General features: G+C 52.8%; 1 protein-coding gene across 1 annotated transcript in view; it reads right to left on the bottom strand.

The window, feature by feature from the left end:
• Positions 1-15,900, bottom strand: part of CUNH10orf128 (chromosome unknown C10orf128 homolog) — a 29,959-nt gene that overhangs the window by 10,186 nt on the left and 3,873 nt on the right. The window contains exons 2-4 of the mRNA XM_006097562.3: positions 2,762-2,815; positions 1,854-1,994; positions 490-520 (exon numbers count right to left, since the gene is read on the bottom strand). Of these exons, the coding sequence (XP_006097624.1) occupies positions 490-520; positions 1,854-1,994; positions 2,762-2,815 (226 nt within the window). The remainder of the gene's footprint in view (positions 1-489; positions 521-1,853; positions 1,995-2,761; positions 2,816-15,900) is intronic.

Here is a 15,900-nt window from a genome sequence, read left to right as displayed (position 1 = left end):
GCGTGCAGACACACTGCCAGGGTAAGCAGTGGGTGGGGTGAAACCTGACATTCTTGTGAATTCCAGTTCTAAGAAGTCCCTGAAGCAGAGCCTGCGACCAGCTCTGGAGACTTCCAGGGGCCCTGGAGTTTCCAGAACTAAGTTTCCTGAACTCAGAGAGTCCCTCTCGGGGTGTGGCGTCCGGCTGGCCAGGGAGCATGGCTCAGCCACGGGCGGAGGGGAGATCACTCTGCTGACTCTCGGTCTGAGCGTTCACTCCATCGCCCGGACACAGGCCCGAGTGGCCACGTGGTCTGCAGCACGTGCCCAGTGCCCAGGGCGAGCCCAAGCCCACTTGGCTGCTACACCCTCTCATGACACCTGCCCACGGCCAGAGGAGCAGAGCGGGAGGAGGGGCCGTGGGAAGTGTTTCGGAAAAGGGCGGGGCTGCCAGGCCGGGAGCAGAACAGACGAAGCAGGAAGGACATGGTCCCCCAGCAGCAGCCTTACCGTGGGGCTCTCTTCTTTGACGTGATGGTATCTAAACAGAGAGAGCAGGGCGTTAGGAAGGAGGCGCTATGGTCGGTGTACAGCTCGCTCAGTGCCAGGTAACGGGGGGTGGGGGGGTGGGGGGGTGGGGAGACAGAGCCAACTGGACTCGGGCAGGGTTGAGAGGCTCCCTGGGGGGCGGGGGTGGCACTGGGGCAGTGGGGCAGTGGTCTTGAGGGCTCGCCCCCCCCGCCCTTGGCACTGCCAGAGCCTCTCTATCCAGCTCCTGCCCATGACAACGCGTAGCTTAGCAGGCGGGAGAGGCCGAGCCTTCCCTAAGCAGCCCGCCCTCCCCTCTTCTCCACCTGCAGCCCCTGGAGCTTCTGCCCTCAGAGGTCTGACATGCGCCTGCTCTGTGATGAAGAGGCTGTAGCGCTCCCTCCCTCCTTGTTCGCAGGGATACAAAATCAATGGTTAACAAACTCCTATGGCAAATTGAGTTCCTTGTGCAATTAGACACGCTAGCATCCCAGGAAGGCCCCGAGAGCTGCTGCTCCCCCTCTTCCTGGCCCAGACACCCGCCCCCATGCCTTCTGTATATCTTCACAGATGACCATTGCATTTTCTGGAGACACGCTGAGGCATCTCCTTCCTCGCCCTCAGGAAAGCCTCATGGAAAACTGCATCATCCATCATCATGCCATTACCCCTCACATGGGGGTGGCTTTTGCAGGCCCCGCCTTGAGACAAAAGGGTGTCCATCACTGTTGCATTTTGCCATCAAAAGTCACAAACTGCGTGGCTGGTGTGGCTCGCTGTGTCCCGTGCACCAAGTTTGCCAGTCGATCCCGGTCAGGGCACGTGCCCGGGCCTCGGCCTCCATCCCTGGTAGGTGGAGTGCAGGAGGCAGGCGAGCAGTGTTCTCTCTCACAGGGACATTTCTCTCTCCCTCTCTCTCTAAAAAAATCAATAAAAAATCTTTTAAAAAAGCCACGCACAAACTGACAGCCCAGCGTCTGCGTGCGCTGTGCCCTGCAGGTGCCTCCTGGATTGAGGACTCCCTGTTTTTGAAAAAATGCAACTGGCCACACAGTCAGTGCTGGCAGCCCCTTCCGCCCGCCAGCCTCACTACCCCCGGGATCGAGTCCATCTTTCCCACCTTCCTCCAGGAACCTGATTCTTAGGACATCGGAAGCCACTAAGGAGCAAAGCACAGAGACAGACAGAAAGACGGACAGGGCGGGGGTCACTATATTTCTTTGCAGCCGTGGCTTTTAGTTTTCCTCTACCAAGGGCTCTGCAGTGGCCCTGGGTGCCTTGTGGGGTGGCTGCCGGGAACATGTCCTTGTCGGGGACAGAGCCGGCCTAGCGCCCCGTGTCCTTACCGCTGACTCCCACGTTTGCGCTCCGCAGGTCTGAGGAATCAAAATCGAACAAGTGCTTCCTGATCATGCAGATCTTCAGGGCCAGGAAGCCTGCCGAGATGGCCACGCCCAGCGCCGTCCCGATGAGGGCGTATTTGATGTCTGAAGGGCGAGGAGACATTGAACGATGGCTCTGAGGGGCCACCACCTGCCAAGGGCTTCCAGGCCACCTCCACATTCTGGACGAAGCCCACGTCATGCGTGTGACCCACTGAGGCCGACCTAACGTCCACTCTCCAGTGGGCACATCGGCTCCGGCTCCTTTACCCAGACCCTCCTCTCGGAACTCCGCCCGGGTCCCCTGGGCTGTGGAACCTCTTCCAAGGGACCAGCGGTTCCTTTCTCTGGCCTCCTGTAGGCCTTCCTCACTACATTTCTATTAGTTCCTTTAATTGCCTGCTCTGTGAGCGCTGAAGGCAAAGGAATGAGGCCTGGCTCCCGGGGAACCTGCTGGCCGCTGGGGAGCACAGGGCTCCCTCTAGTGCCCGGTGACGGGCCGGGCTGACCAGGGAGGCTGCTCTCCCGCAGGAGGTCACTGTGCCTGCCATTGAACTCCCAGTTGGAGAAGAGCTGATCGTGCTGGAGGGAGGGGCCTGGGCACAGAGCAGGGCCGAGCCTGCTGTTGGGACGAGGCTGTGGGCAGGCCAGTAGGTGCTGGAGCTGCACATCAGAGTGTGGACAAAGGTGGCCCGAGGACTCACATTCCCTTAGGACAGGCCCTTGGGCAGGACAATGTCCAGGAGAAAGCCGTACTCGCCACGCAGGCAGGCCTGCGGGGAGTGCCCTTCCTCTGTGTGACAGCTGTGAGAGGCCAACCGCTGCCCCACCCGCCTCGTCTCCCGGGCAGAATCAGCTGGGCAGGCACCTACCAGTTTCGGCCCCAGTGGACTTGCCCGTTGCCAACACTTGAGCTCCTCCAACATCTGCAAAGAAAGAAAACCCCGAGTCTGTTAAAGCAGAACCGCTGGTGTGAGCAGGCCGGGCAGGGCTGGGGGGCCAGAGCCTGTCCTCGGCCACCCCCTCCCGCTCGTCGGGAAGGCCTGCTGCAGGGACCGCTCCGCTGGGCCACCACCCTCAGGGGCACAGAGGCGGCCCTGGCTGCCTCCGACTGTCTTGGAGTCTTGATGGATTGCCAGAGCCCCGCAACACCCAGGCCGGGAGAGAGGGTCCGTTGGTGCAGCCAGGATGGAACTGGGACAGAGAAAGAAGAAAGGACACAGGTCAGCGTGAGTGAGGTGAAAAGAGCCAGAGAGCCAGGAACACAGAGAGAAACGCAAGGAAACTTGCACACAGGGACACCCGGAGGGTGCGCCCAGCTCAGCCTGCAGGCCGGAGCCGGGAAGGAAGAGGAGGAGGAATGTCTAGTGTCGAAAGGCCTGGCACCCAGCACCCTTCCTCAACCTCGCCCGCCAGTAACCCTGACCTCTCAGCTCCTGGCCCTCTCTAGCAGGGAGCCCATGGCCTGGGCTCAGTTCAACCCCTATTCCTCGCCCCACCCCCATGCTCCATCCTGTGTCCACCACAAGCCCCAAGGCACCCCTACATCCTCTGCCCAAACAGGCTCTCCAGGCTGTCCTGCCTCCGGCCCAGGGTCAGGGACTGAGTGAGCACCCGCCCCGGCCACTGCTCTGACAGCTGCAGGCACTCAGGCAGGCCCCACCCCGCCCCAGGAATCCCTGCTGGCCAGCTGCTGCAGGTGGCCTGTCCCTTCTGGGGGAGGGAAATCCTCCAGGCAGCCCGCCCCCTGCACTCCATCTCTGCCCTGAGCTCTAAGGATCCGCTGTGTGAGGTCCATCCTGAGCTCGCTGGCTTGCCGACCCCACCCCTGCCTCCTGGGCCCTAGGCCCCCTGCAAGTCCAAGTGCTGATTTTCCCAGGCTCCCCAGTGGACGGAGGATGGAGGAGGGTGGAGGGCCCTCGCGGGGCTGGCCTGCAAGCACAGCCAGGGCTCTCAGTGCTCCCACGGTCAGATCTGAGAGAGACACGGGAAGAAACTAGAGCCACTGCACTTGGAAGTTCTGGGTTCTCTGCAAACAGGAAGAGGGAGCCAGCATTCAGAGGACAGGCTCTCAAACCAGGGGAGTTCCCTGCTGCTGAGCAGGAGCTGGCTGCCCCAAGGCTGGTCTCCCTGGGGGCAGGCAGGACGGAGCCAGCCGGCAGACGCACGGAGCTGTGCTAGTAGGCACAGTGCGCGTAGGCAGTGCTGACCAAGTCTGCCTTGGCGGCTGGCGCTCCTTGCACTGTCCGGCTGAGCCAGGAGCAGGGGGCTCCGAGGTGAGCACTGCCCTTGCTGCTGCCTGGAGCAGAGCAGGGGCTGCCTCTCCCCAGGGGGCGGCTCAGGTTCCAGGGTGGCCTCGCCCACGCAGTGTCTGCATGTGCCCAGGTCGGGCCCTGAACCCAGGAGCTCTCGCCAGGCACCCACCTGAGGCTATGCCTGCCAGAGGCTGCCTCCTTTGGCTGAGGTGCACGAAGGCACTATGGCTGAGTCTAGAGTCTCTGCTTCTTCCTCATGTCCATTGGGACGTGCTGTTGCCAGACGACCTGATACTCTACCACCATCCCCCGCCCCCCCCCCCCCCGCAAAAAAAACAGCTGGTTTCCAGCCCCCTCTCTGCAGCCCCTCCCACCTCAGTCCTGCAGAGCACCTTCTGCAAGTGCTTCCCCACAGGAAGGAGCCTCTTGCAAGAGTCAGTTGGGGAGGCCCAGTGGCCCCTTGGAAGGGCAGCCAGCAGAGGAAGGCAACCAGCAGGCCTGCTCCCTGCTCCGGAGAGTGAGCGGAAGGCGCAGCGAGGCCTTGGCCCATCTCCCTTGGAATCTGACCCTCGCAGCGCCGTCCCTGTCCCTGACATCTAGATCCCGTGCTGTGTACCCCTGTTGGGCCCGCCCACAGGGGGGCCGCACTCTGCGCGCCCTATTTGGGAAGAATCGGGCTGTGTGGTTGCAGCGTGGGGCAGTGGGGCAGCGGTGTGCACGGCGCTCGGGTGTTGTTCCATATGTATCTGAACAAAAATAGGGAAAGGTGGCCCGGAGTGTTTGTCAACTGAGGCCTGGCCATTCTCACCTTGGAACTTAAATATTGCAGAATGGCTTCTACCTTTGTATTTCACAAATTCCCACATTCTCAGCTAGAGGAAGGACCCCAGGTGTCTAGAAGAGGCATTCGTCGCCTCCTAGCTGAGTCCGCACTAGGAGCGAGGCACTGCCGTGGGCTCCCAATGGCCTGGCAGGGAAGACAGGGTTGCCCTGAAGAGAAGGCCAGGGTCATTGGTGATCCTGACACCTGCCTGAAAACCTCGCCCACAACCGGAAGGGAGTCTGAGCGGCTCGTGTGCGGTGGACACTGCTGTGCGGCTGACCCGCCTCCCCTGACCTTGGCTCCTCAGCTACTGGCAGCACCTGGGTTTTCCTTTGGGGAATCACCTGCATGCGATTGCCCAGGGCTGGCTCCAGGATGGACCTGTGACCCATGCCTGATTAATTGGCATATTCCTTCTTCCTGTCAGCAGTGATTGGTCATGGGCAGGGCAAGTGATCCAGTTCAGGTCAGTGAGACTCAACTCTGGGACTTCAGGGACAATATGAAGAAACAGGGGCCTCTTCCGGAATTGGTCCTTGTGGGCTCAGAGAGGCCCCCCGGGTGGAGGGGACCTGTGAGATGGAAGCGCCCAGAAGGGGGTCAGACTGGGAGCAAGCCCTAAAGACAGTTCTGAGCCCTTGAATCCAGCTGTGCCTAAAGCACCTCTTTTCTTCTAGACGATTCAGTCACCTCAGTAAGAAAACACCTTCTCCATCCTGATCTCATCTGAGCTAAGTAAGTCATCTGAATCCGAAGAGTCCATGACATAGGTGGCAGGTCCTTCCCAGGGCGCCCCTGGAACTCGGGTTGGCGAAGCAGGAATGGGACAGAGGACAAGGGTTTCAGGGCACAGCCTCACCGGCCCCAGTTGAGCGCCGCCTGCCGCTCTGCGCTTTCACCGGCTGCCCTTCTGCGAGAAGCCTCCTGTCCGTGGAGAGCTCTTGCTTATCCTGAAGACTTACCACCAGGGCCCCTCCTCTAAAGTCCCGTGCTCTCTGTTGGTCCAGGATCACCCTGCCACCCCGCCTGAGAATGGAATACCCACCACCCGGTGGGACGCACGGGCACACTCCTGCAGCCACTGCGGGGCTGCGCTGGAGGCCTTGGGCCAGGTCACCAGCCAGATCCCGCTGGAGAGCGCGGAAAGGGAACTGGAGTGCCAGTGGGAGGGGGCAGCACAGTTATGCTTCACACAGCTTGACCCCGGCCTCACTTTTCTCATCTGAAGATGGGGTATAAGCCCCTGACATAAGAGAGGACTCCCCAAGACAGTTCCCTTCTCTCTGCCATTTGCAGATGAGGCACACGAAGCCCAGATGTGGCAGCTGTGGCCTGGAGGCGCCGGAGGCCCAGAGCAGGAGGCTGGCCGCCCTGAAGCAGGCCTGGGCTCCGCAGCGCTCCCGCTCCCGTGGCTGCTGGGTTTGCACAGACCCTTCCTCTGACCCGGCTTCAACTCGCAGACACCACAGGCTCCCTGTGCACAACCCAAAATCCACCTGGAGTTGCTCTTCCTCAATGCTCCTCCGGTCTCATTAAAGAGACCGCAGGTGCCAAACCTCAGATGAGCAGGCCACCCGTCCGGCTCTGCTGTCCTTGCTTCCTCTGAGGGCACGAAGGCTGGGGGAGCCACGGCTGCCTGAGCTGTACAGTCTCGAGACAGAAAGCAAAGGAAAGAGAACAGCAAAGCAGAGAAGGGGAAAGGGAAGGGGAAGGGGAAGGGGAAGGGGAAGGGGAAGGGGAAGGGGAAGGGGAAGGCAAGGGCAAGGCAAGGGGAAGGGGAAGGGGAGAGGGAAGGACAGGGCAGGGCTGCCTCCGGGGACCATCACCCTCATTTCAGGGGAAGCACATAACCCTCTCAGGGTCCCACACCCGAATCAGGGGGTTGAACCCGGCCAGCTGGGCTCCACAGGAGTCTCTCACATGGGCCCAGGGGGTGGGGGCGGGGGGAGGAGCACACTGTGTCCTGTGGCTCAGGTGGAGCCTAGAGGGTCTTTGCTCTTTGTGGCCCCAGGTCACCTCCAGAGCCCTCCCTGAAGGTCTCCAGAGCCTTCTGGGCCTCAGTCCATCCCTGAATTCTGTGGGGCTGAGCACAGTCAGCAGAAAACTGTGACAGGCAGGGCATCCCAGCCAAGTCCTGGGTCTCAGCCACGGGCCCCAATGTCCCAGGACAGTCCTCCTGCCCCTGCAGCTGCCCTGCCTCCTGGCTGCTCACCTCCCTCCACGTGGCTCACCTCTCAGCCTCAACTCAGGCCCTCCATCCAGGCGGCCCCGCCCACCCCTCCTGCCCTTCTGTCCCAACCAGATGAGGTGCTGGGAACCCCCTCCGTGCGCATCCACTCACAAACAAGTGCCAGTCAGGGCACAGCCGAGCAGTGGCTGAGCGAGGGCAGATTCCTGCCCTGAAGGAGGCCACAGATGCCAAGCAGACTGGCATGAAAGCTGTGCTCCTGGGACCCTACGGAGCACGGAGTGAGCATCCCTGGCCCAGGGGATGGCGCACAGTCCGCACAGGGGTGAGGCGATGATGTGAGGAGGCCTGCAGACCACAGGGCCGGGAGGATAAAGGTGGGGTTGGGAGCAGGAGCAGGGGGTGGGCCACGTGAGGGAGCTGGGGCCTGTGCACACAGCAGACACCTTGGGGCGCTGTGGCAGCAGTGAGCAGCTGCTGAAGGATCACGGCGAGGCAGAGACGTAATCAATCTGCTCTCGGCAGAACTCCTCCTCCAGGAAGCCCTCCCGGATACCCTGGGTTGGATTAAGGAGCCTCCTCTGTTTCTCTGTTTCCTTCTGGCTGATAGACTGCCCTTCCAAGCTGGGCCCTGACTCACTCATCATTGGGTCCTCATTGGGTCCCAGAAACACCAGGTAAAAAAAGTCAATATTTGCTTAATGTAGGAGAAAGCCCAGGCCTCCGGGACAGCCTTCACCTCTCCCCCTGCACCAACTCCGTGGCCACGAGGCTGAGGCTTGCACAGGTCCCGCGCGGGCACAGTCCCGTCCTGGGCAGGAATTCCCAGCTGCGCGAGCATCTGTTCGTTCAGACAAGCAGGAGAGCGCGAGCAGTTCATCTTCCTGGGAACCATTAGCTGGTCATTTCGTGGAATCAGATTTAATAAAAGAAGCGGTTCAAGCAATTCTGGTGGGTAAATGGGGGTCTGGGTGTGACAGGTGCTTACGGCCACTTTAAAGGGGAAGCACACGCGCTCTGACTGGGAAGTGAGTGGAAGTGCGAGGATTTGTGGCAGCCAGGCCAGCGCTGGCTTCTCAGCCTCTCCGCTGTGGCCCCACCCAGGGAGCCAGGACCACAGGGGTCTCCTGGCAGGCACTCTGCCAGGCGCCCCTCCTGCCTTCACCTCCTGGGGCAGTTAGCTGGTGACAGCATTTAGAGCAGTGGTTCTCAACCTTCTGGCCCTTTAAATGCAGTTCCTCATGTTGTGACCCAACCATAAAATTATTTTCGTTGCTACTTCATAACTGTAATGTTGCTACTGTTATGAATCGTAATGTAAATATCTGATATGCAGGATGGTCTTAGGCGACCCCTGTGAAAGGGTCGTTCGACCTCCAAAGGGGTCGCGACTCACAGGTTGAGAACCGCTGATTTAGAGGAATGAAATGTGAAAAAGTGAAGATGCTGAATACTGACCTCCAGAGAGACACCCCTGGAACCAGTGCTGGAAGTGACCCCTCTAAGGCTAGGAGGGGGTGGTTCAATACATTTAAGAAAAGAAGTATTTTTTTATAGATTAAAGAGTACATTAGACATGCACTGTGTATAAGAAAGGTTGAAACAGGGAGTCATATAGGGGTCTGGGAAGAATTATTTCAATTTACATTGTTTCTAATGGGGAAAAAATGATTCAGTTTTCAAACAAATCGCTTCTCCAACAGCCTTCTGAATGAATTACGTTCAAGAACCAAGGTTCCACTGTATTAAAAAATTCAACCACCCTATCAAACAACAGGACCCAACACTAGCAGAACACACATTCCCTGTAAACACTCCTGTAAGATATATTAAGATAGACAATACTACAGGTCAAACCTCAACAAATTTGGAAGAACTTAAATCATACAAAGTGTGTTCTCTGATCACAATTGATTCAACTGGAAATAAATAATAGAACGATTACATGAAATTTTCCAAACACGGGGAAACTAACAATACTCCTAAATAATTCATGGGTCAAAGAAGTCCCAAGAGAAATCAAAAGATTTATTAACTAAGAACAATGAAAACACACATATCAACATTTGTGAGACACAGCTAATGCAGTGCTGAGAGGGCAATTTATAGCCCTGAATGCCATTTTTTACATTAGAAAAAAGGAAAATCTTAAATTAATAATCTAATATTCCACTTGAAGAAACCAGAAGAATATCAAAATAAAGCCAGAGCAAGCAGGAGGAAGTAATAAAACAAGAGCAGAAATCAATGAGATTGAAAGCAAAAATAATACAGAAAACCAGTGAAACAAAATACTGGTCCTATGAAAAGATTAATCAAAGTGACAGACGTGTGACAAGATTAACAGGGGGAAAAAGAGAGAAGACATCAATTACCAAGGTCAGAATGAAGCAGAGATTTCACCACAGACCCTGCAGACATCAGAAATAGAAATAAGGAACTACCACGAACAGCTCTATATACATAAAAACCTGATGACTTACATAAAATTTCTCAAAAAGTCCAAACTATCACAGCCCTGGCTGGGTGGAGGGTCATCTGGTACACCAAAGGGTTGCAGGTTCGATTCCCAGTCAGGGCATATACATAGGTTGTGGGCTCCATCCCTGGTCCCAGTGCATATGGGAGGCAACCAATCGATATTTCGATGTTTCTCTCTTACATCGATGTTTCTCTCTCCCCTTTCCTCTCTCTAAAATCAATAAAAAACATATCATTGTATGAGGATTTTAAAAAAAAAAAGAAAAAAAGTACAAGTTATAATAACCCACCCCATATGAAATTTGGGACATTGAATTCATAATCTACAAACTCCCCCAAAGGAAATCTACAGCCCTAGAGCATTTTATGGGAGAATGCTAACAAATGTTTAAAGAAAAATTAGCACCAACACTCTACAATCCCATTTAGAAAACAGAAGAAGGAACACTCCCTCATTCGTTTTATAATGACAGCATTATTGTGACCTTAAAACCAGACAAAAACAATGCAAAAAACAACACTGCAGACCACTGTCTCTCAGGAATATAGATCCAAAACCCTTACCAAAATGTTATCAAATAGAAGTCAACATGATAAAAGAATTATACATGTGACCAATGGAGTCTATTCAGGGATGCAAGACCTGTTCGATATCAAGAACCTATGAAGGTAATCCACCCTAGTAACCAGCTAAACAAGGTAAACATCACATAGTCATATTCAGTGAGGCAGAAAAGGCATTTGACAGAATTCCACACCATTCATAACAAAAACTCTCAGAAAACTACAAACAGAGGAAAACTTCTTCAACTTCTAAAAAAACAAAACACAAACCATAGCTGGCATCATACTTAATAGTGAGAACCAAGATGATTTCTCACTAAGTTCAAGGATAAAGCAAAGATATCAGCCATCACCATGCCTCGTCAGCGTAGTACAGGAAGGTCCTGCCAACCCAATAAGTGAAGAAAAGGAAATAAAAGGTCTAATACTAGTACCAGTTTGAAAGGGAGACACCACTGTCCTAGGTGCAGATGACACCATGGTCTATGTAGAAAATCCCAAGACATCTAAAAAATAACTCTTAGAACCACAAGTGAGTTCAGCAGGAGGCAGGGTACAAGACTAACAAGCACTTCGATTGCACTTCTGTGTACTAACAATTGCACACAGAGAGAGAAAATGTAAATACAACACAATTCACAATCACTTAGAGATGCTTAGGTGCAAGTCTGATAATACATGTACTGGTTTCATATGAAAAACTCTACAAGGCTGAGAAGAGAAATAAAAAAAACTTAAATGGAAATATTTATGAAATTCATGGAGACTCAGTATGGCAAATATGTCAACTATACCCAAAATGATAAAGAATTAATGTAATTCTATCAAAATCCAAGCAAAATTTTTGTTGTTATAGATAAGATTATTGAAGGGTAAAGAAACTAGAATCGTTAAAAACTTTTTTGAAAAGAAGAATAATGTAGGAGTTACTCTCCCATCTTAAAATACATATACCTACAGAAATCAAGACTGTGTGTTATTGGCAAAGTACCAGACACATCTATATAATAAAGAGCCAGGGTCGTAAGACCGACGGTTGGATCAGACCAGAAGTCAGTGCTGGCAACCCAACACTGACTGGGGCGATGCAGACCCAGCACTGACTGCCTAGAGGGCTGTGGATCAGGCCCAGAGAGAGGCCTGCAGAGAGAGAGGCAGGGTCTGATCTGAAGCCTCTGTGGCAGCCATTGATCAGAACTTGCCTCTCTTTCTCTCCAGGTCTGGCCAACAGCCCTGCCTCCATTTCTTTCCAGGCCTCCACAGGGGCTGCTGATTAGCCCCGCCTTTCTAATCAGGCCCCGTTGATAGGCCCAGAGACACTGACTGGCATAGAAACTGACCAATCAGAACCAAATCTGGGTCAACTGTGAGGAGCCAATAGCTGCGTAGGAGGTGGAGCTTTTGACGCTGACTGGCATAGAAACTGACCAATCAGAACCAAATTGGCCAGCAGAGGAGGGCAGTTGGAGGCGAGATCAGACTGGCAGGGGAGGGCAGTTAGGGGCGATCAGGCAGGCAGAGGCAGTTAGGGGCAATCAGGTTGGCAGGGGAGAGCAGTTAGGGGTGAGCTCATGCTGGCAGGGAAGGGCTGTTGGGGGAGAGATCAGGACAGCAGGGGAGGGCAGTTGGGGGCTATCAGGCAGGCAGGCAGAGAGGTTAGGGACAATCAGGCAGGTAGGCAGGTGAGTAGTTAGGATCCAGCGGTCCCAGATTGTGAGAGGGGTGTCCAACTGCCGGTTTAGGCCCGATCCCTGTGGTCTGACATCCCCCAAGGCATCCCCAATTGGATTGGGTGCAGGCTGGGCTGAGGAAACACCCCCTCTGTGTACGAATTTTGTGCACCAGGCCTCTAGGATATATATATATATATATATATATATATATATATATATATATATATATATATATGATTGCTACAACCGGACAACCAGACCAGATAACCGGCCGGTAGTTATAACATGCACTGACCACCAGGGGTCAGACGCTCAACACAGGAGCTGCCCCCTGGTGGTCAGTGCGCTCCCACAGCCAACCTCCTGCAGCCAGCCAACCTCCTGCAGTCCCTCTCCCTGGCCGGCCAGCCCCAATCAGCTCTAATCGCCGGCCAGGCTGAGGGACCCAACCCGTGCATGAATTTGTGCACTGGGCTTCTAGTCTATATATATAAAAGCCTTAAGGACCATTTGAGTATTTCACTGTTCAACCGGTACCTATGACGTGCACTGGCCTGCAGGGATCAGGCCGAAACTGGCAGTCTGACATTCCCTGAAGGGTTCCGGAATCAAGAGGGCACAGGCCAGGCCGAGGGACCCCACTGGTGTATGAATCCATGCACCGGGCCTCTAGTACATAAATGAAAAGGAAAAGGTAACTCAGAAACTGTCCACACAAGTACGACCACATGGTTTTTGCCCAGGGAGCAGCATCAGTTCAATCGAGGAAGGTGGGCTTTCAGCCCAGCGTGCTGGAACAGCTGGGTGTTTATGGGGAATAGTATCTTGACCTAAATTCACAAAGGAACTTAAAGTGGGTAAGAGATTTAAATGAAAAGTATAAAACTATATCACTGTTAGAAGAAAATGTAAGATAAAATCTTGATGACTTGGAGCTTGGTGAAAACTTCTCAGACATGATATCAAAAGCATGATCCATAAAAAAAAAATCAGTAAATTAGACTTAATTAAAATGAAACATTTTTGCTGTGAAAGACCCTGTGAAGAGAATGAAAGACAAGCTAAGGGACTGGGAGGACATATTTGCAGATCATATATCTGATTAAGGACTCATGTGGAATATATTAAGAACTCTTAAAATTCGGTATTTAAAAAAAGACAACACAAAACAACTCACAAGCAATCCAGTTAGAAAATGAGCAAAGCCATGACAAAAAGGCTCCCCGTATCAGGAAATCTCTCACTTCCTGGGGCCCAGCATCTCCCTTTCCCCGGGCTGACTCTCTGAGAGGCCTGGGGTATTCGTTTCCTGTGTTGCATTGCGGTGATTTGTTACACAGAAAAAGAAACAATTCATCAAGAGCTCTCTCTCACTGGAATCCGCACACCATCTGAGCCATCCTCCTGGCAGGAGCCTGGAGCCGGGGAAAGCTGTCAGGAAAGATTTTTACAAAGATCTCAGGGACTCTGAGCCAAGGAATAGAGTGATGACTTTGACTTGTAAGATAAAAACGAATTTAATTCTCTGTACCCTGCCTCTGCCATCTTTTCATTATAAATTAAGGTGAGGGAAAAGGCTGTTCTCTTCAATAACTCTGGCTCCTTTAATGAAGGATGTTTTAGGCAACTGGAACATAATTAAGGTGATATTGTATTTCTTTTATTAACGTGATTATAGTAATGCATAGATTTCAGTGGGTGCTTTCCAACGGGATTAAAATGGAGACAGATGGCTGGCATTTGGGTTGGAATTAGAGCCCATAGAAATATATTACACGCCAGCTTTGCAAAAGGAAGGGGCGGCCCAGTCCGTGTGGCTCAGTGGCTGAGCGTCGACCTATGAACCAGGAGGTCAAGGTTCTATTCCTCCTCAGGGCACATGCCCAGGTTGTGGGTTCAATCCCCAGTGTGGGGTGTGCAAGAGGCAGCCAATCAATGATTCTCTCCCATCATTGATGTTTCTATCTCTCTAGCCCTCTCCCTTCCTCTCTGAAATCAATAAAAATATATTTTAAAAAATAAAATAAAAATAAAAAGGAAGTTGCAAACCTCTAATAAAATGTCTAAAAATTTTATCAGTTGTTTTCAATAGCTATTCTTAGAGCAATATTTTAGCAAACTTTAAAAATATTGATCCGTTGATGGTTAAATTGCACATAATTTATTTAGCATTGTGACAAGCACAATCCAAAACCTAGTTGTAAGTCTCTGTCATTATGCCCAAAGCAGCCAGCCTTTCTCAGCTGGTGTCCTGTGGCTCGGCTGTGACGCTGCAGGGCACAGGGCAATGTGCGTTCTCGGGTGGGGAAGGGAAACCGGAATCTAACCATTAGGATACCGTGCAGGCCCCAAAGGTTCTATGAAAAATGTCCTGTGAAAGAAAGGGAGGGAAGGTCTAAAATGCCAATGTCATGAAAGAGCCAAGGCTGAGATGTGAGGTCACAGAAGGCGACGGGCGTGGCTGCACGCGGTGCCCAGCCTCCGCCGGCTTTGGCTCAGGCGCAGTGAAAGCTGCAAGGGCGCCGTGGGTCAGCCGGGGCGACGGCAGGTTATGTAACAGCATTTGTCGCTGTTAAATTTCCTGAAGCTGATCGCTGTGCTGTGGTTATATAAGAGATTACCTCTAGAGAAATACACATGAATGCTTTTAGGAGTTAAAATAAAACACACACACACACAAACATGTGTGCAACTTTCAAATGGCTCAGAAAGAAAGTTCTCTCTCTCTCTCTCTCTCTCTCTCTCTCTCTCTCGCATAGATTTGATTATATCACATTTAGAGACTTCTGCAGAGCAAAGGATGCCACAAAGATGAAAGATAAACAACATACTGAGAGAAGATATTTGCAAATATTTGCAACACATGGCACAGACAAATAATTAATATCCAGAAAAAATACACAGAAGACCAATAACCAAATAAAACTAAAATGAAATATACAGAAAAGGAACCTAACTGTGTGGTAAATATAGGAAAATGGTTCTTCTCATTAGTAATCAGGAACACATAACCTGAACACTTGGCAATAACATTTTACAATCCCCCCACTGGCAAAGCATGAGAAGTCTGATCACACCAAGTGTGCCTGCATCTGTGGGGTACAGAGAGCCCAGCCCTCCCGGTGGGAAGCGATTTGGCAAAACCAATAACGGGAGCCGTGCACACCGTGACTCAGCATCTCCTCTCCCAGGTGCGCCTCCTGGCACACACTGCACCCCAGGCCTGGGGGCGGGACCAGGAGGGCCGGTGGCCGCAGCAGCGCAGTCATGGAGAGCGAGGAACCACTCAGCCCCACCAGCACCAGAAAGGACAACGAAGCCACAAGCAGTGTCGGGACCAACGGCACAGGCAGCTGCACGAGTACGTCTGGTTCATGTGGTCAGATGCGGTGGGCGCTGCCGCGTGTGGAGTGTGCTGAGTGCACCCGGGACCCAGGTCACGTCTTTACCACCTAGATTCTCAACCTTCTGGCCCTTTAAATACAGTTCCTCATGTTGTGACCCAACCATAAAATTATTTTCGTTGCTACTTCATAACTGTAATGTTGCTACTGTTATGAATCGTAATGTAAATACCTGATATGCAGGATGGTCTTAGGCGACCCCTGTGAAAGGTTCGTTCAACCACCAAAGGGGTCGTGCCCCACAGGTTGAGAACCGCTGACCTAGAATGTGGCACAGGAAGGAAGTACAGCCAAACCCAGGCGCGCGAGGGGAGGGGGGGGGGGGGGGGGTAGGGCGCAAGACAGAAGAGGGAGCCAAAAGGCTTCAACTCCATCTCTGATGTGGTTTCTTTGCTGAATATGTCAACTTATCATCTAGATACTTTTAAATACATTTACCTTTAAAACAACCAAAGTTTTAAATGTGTTAATTCATGATGTCGGGTCCATGAACGTTTATTATATTGATCAGTTTTTTAAAATATTTTTAATCCTGGCCTGTGTTACAGGGACACAGGTTCAATTCCCAGTCAAGGCAAATCGATGAGTCTCTCTCACATTGATGTTTCTCTCTCTCTCCCTCT

This window comes from Myotis lucifugus, unplaced genomic scaffold (assembly GCF_000147115.1).
Source record: "Myotis lucifugus unplaced genomic scaffold, Myoluc2.0 scaffold_206, whole genome shotgun sequence".
Classification (NCBI taxonomy): Eukaryota; Metazoa; Chordata; class Mammalia; order Chiroptera; family Vespertilionidae; genus Myotis; species Myotis lucifugus.
The sequence above is the reverse complement of the archived record's forward strand: the minus strand, read 5'-3'. Positions and strand labels throughout refer to the sequence as shown.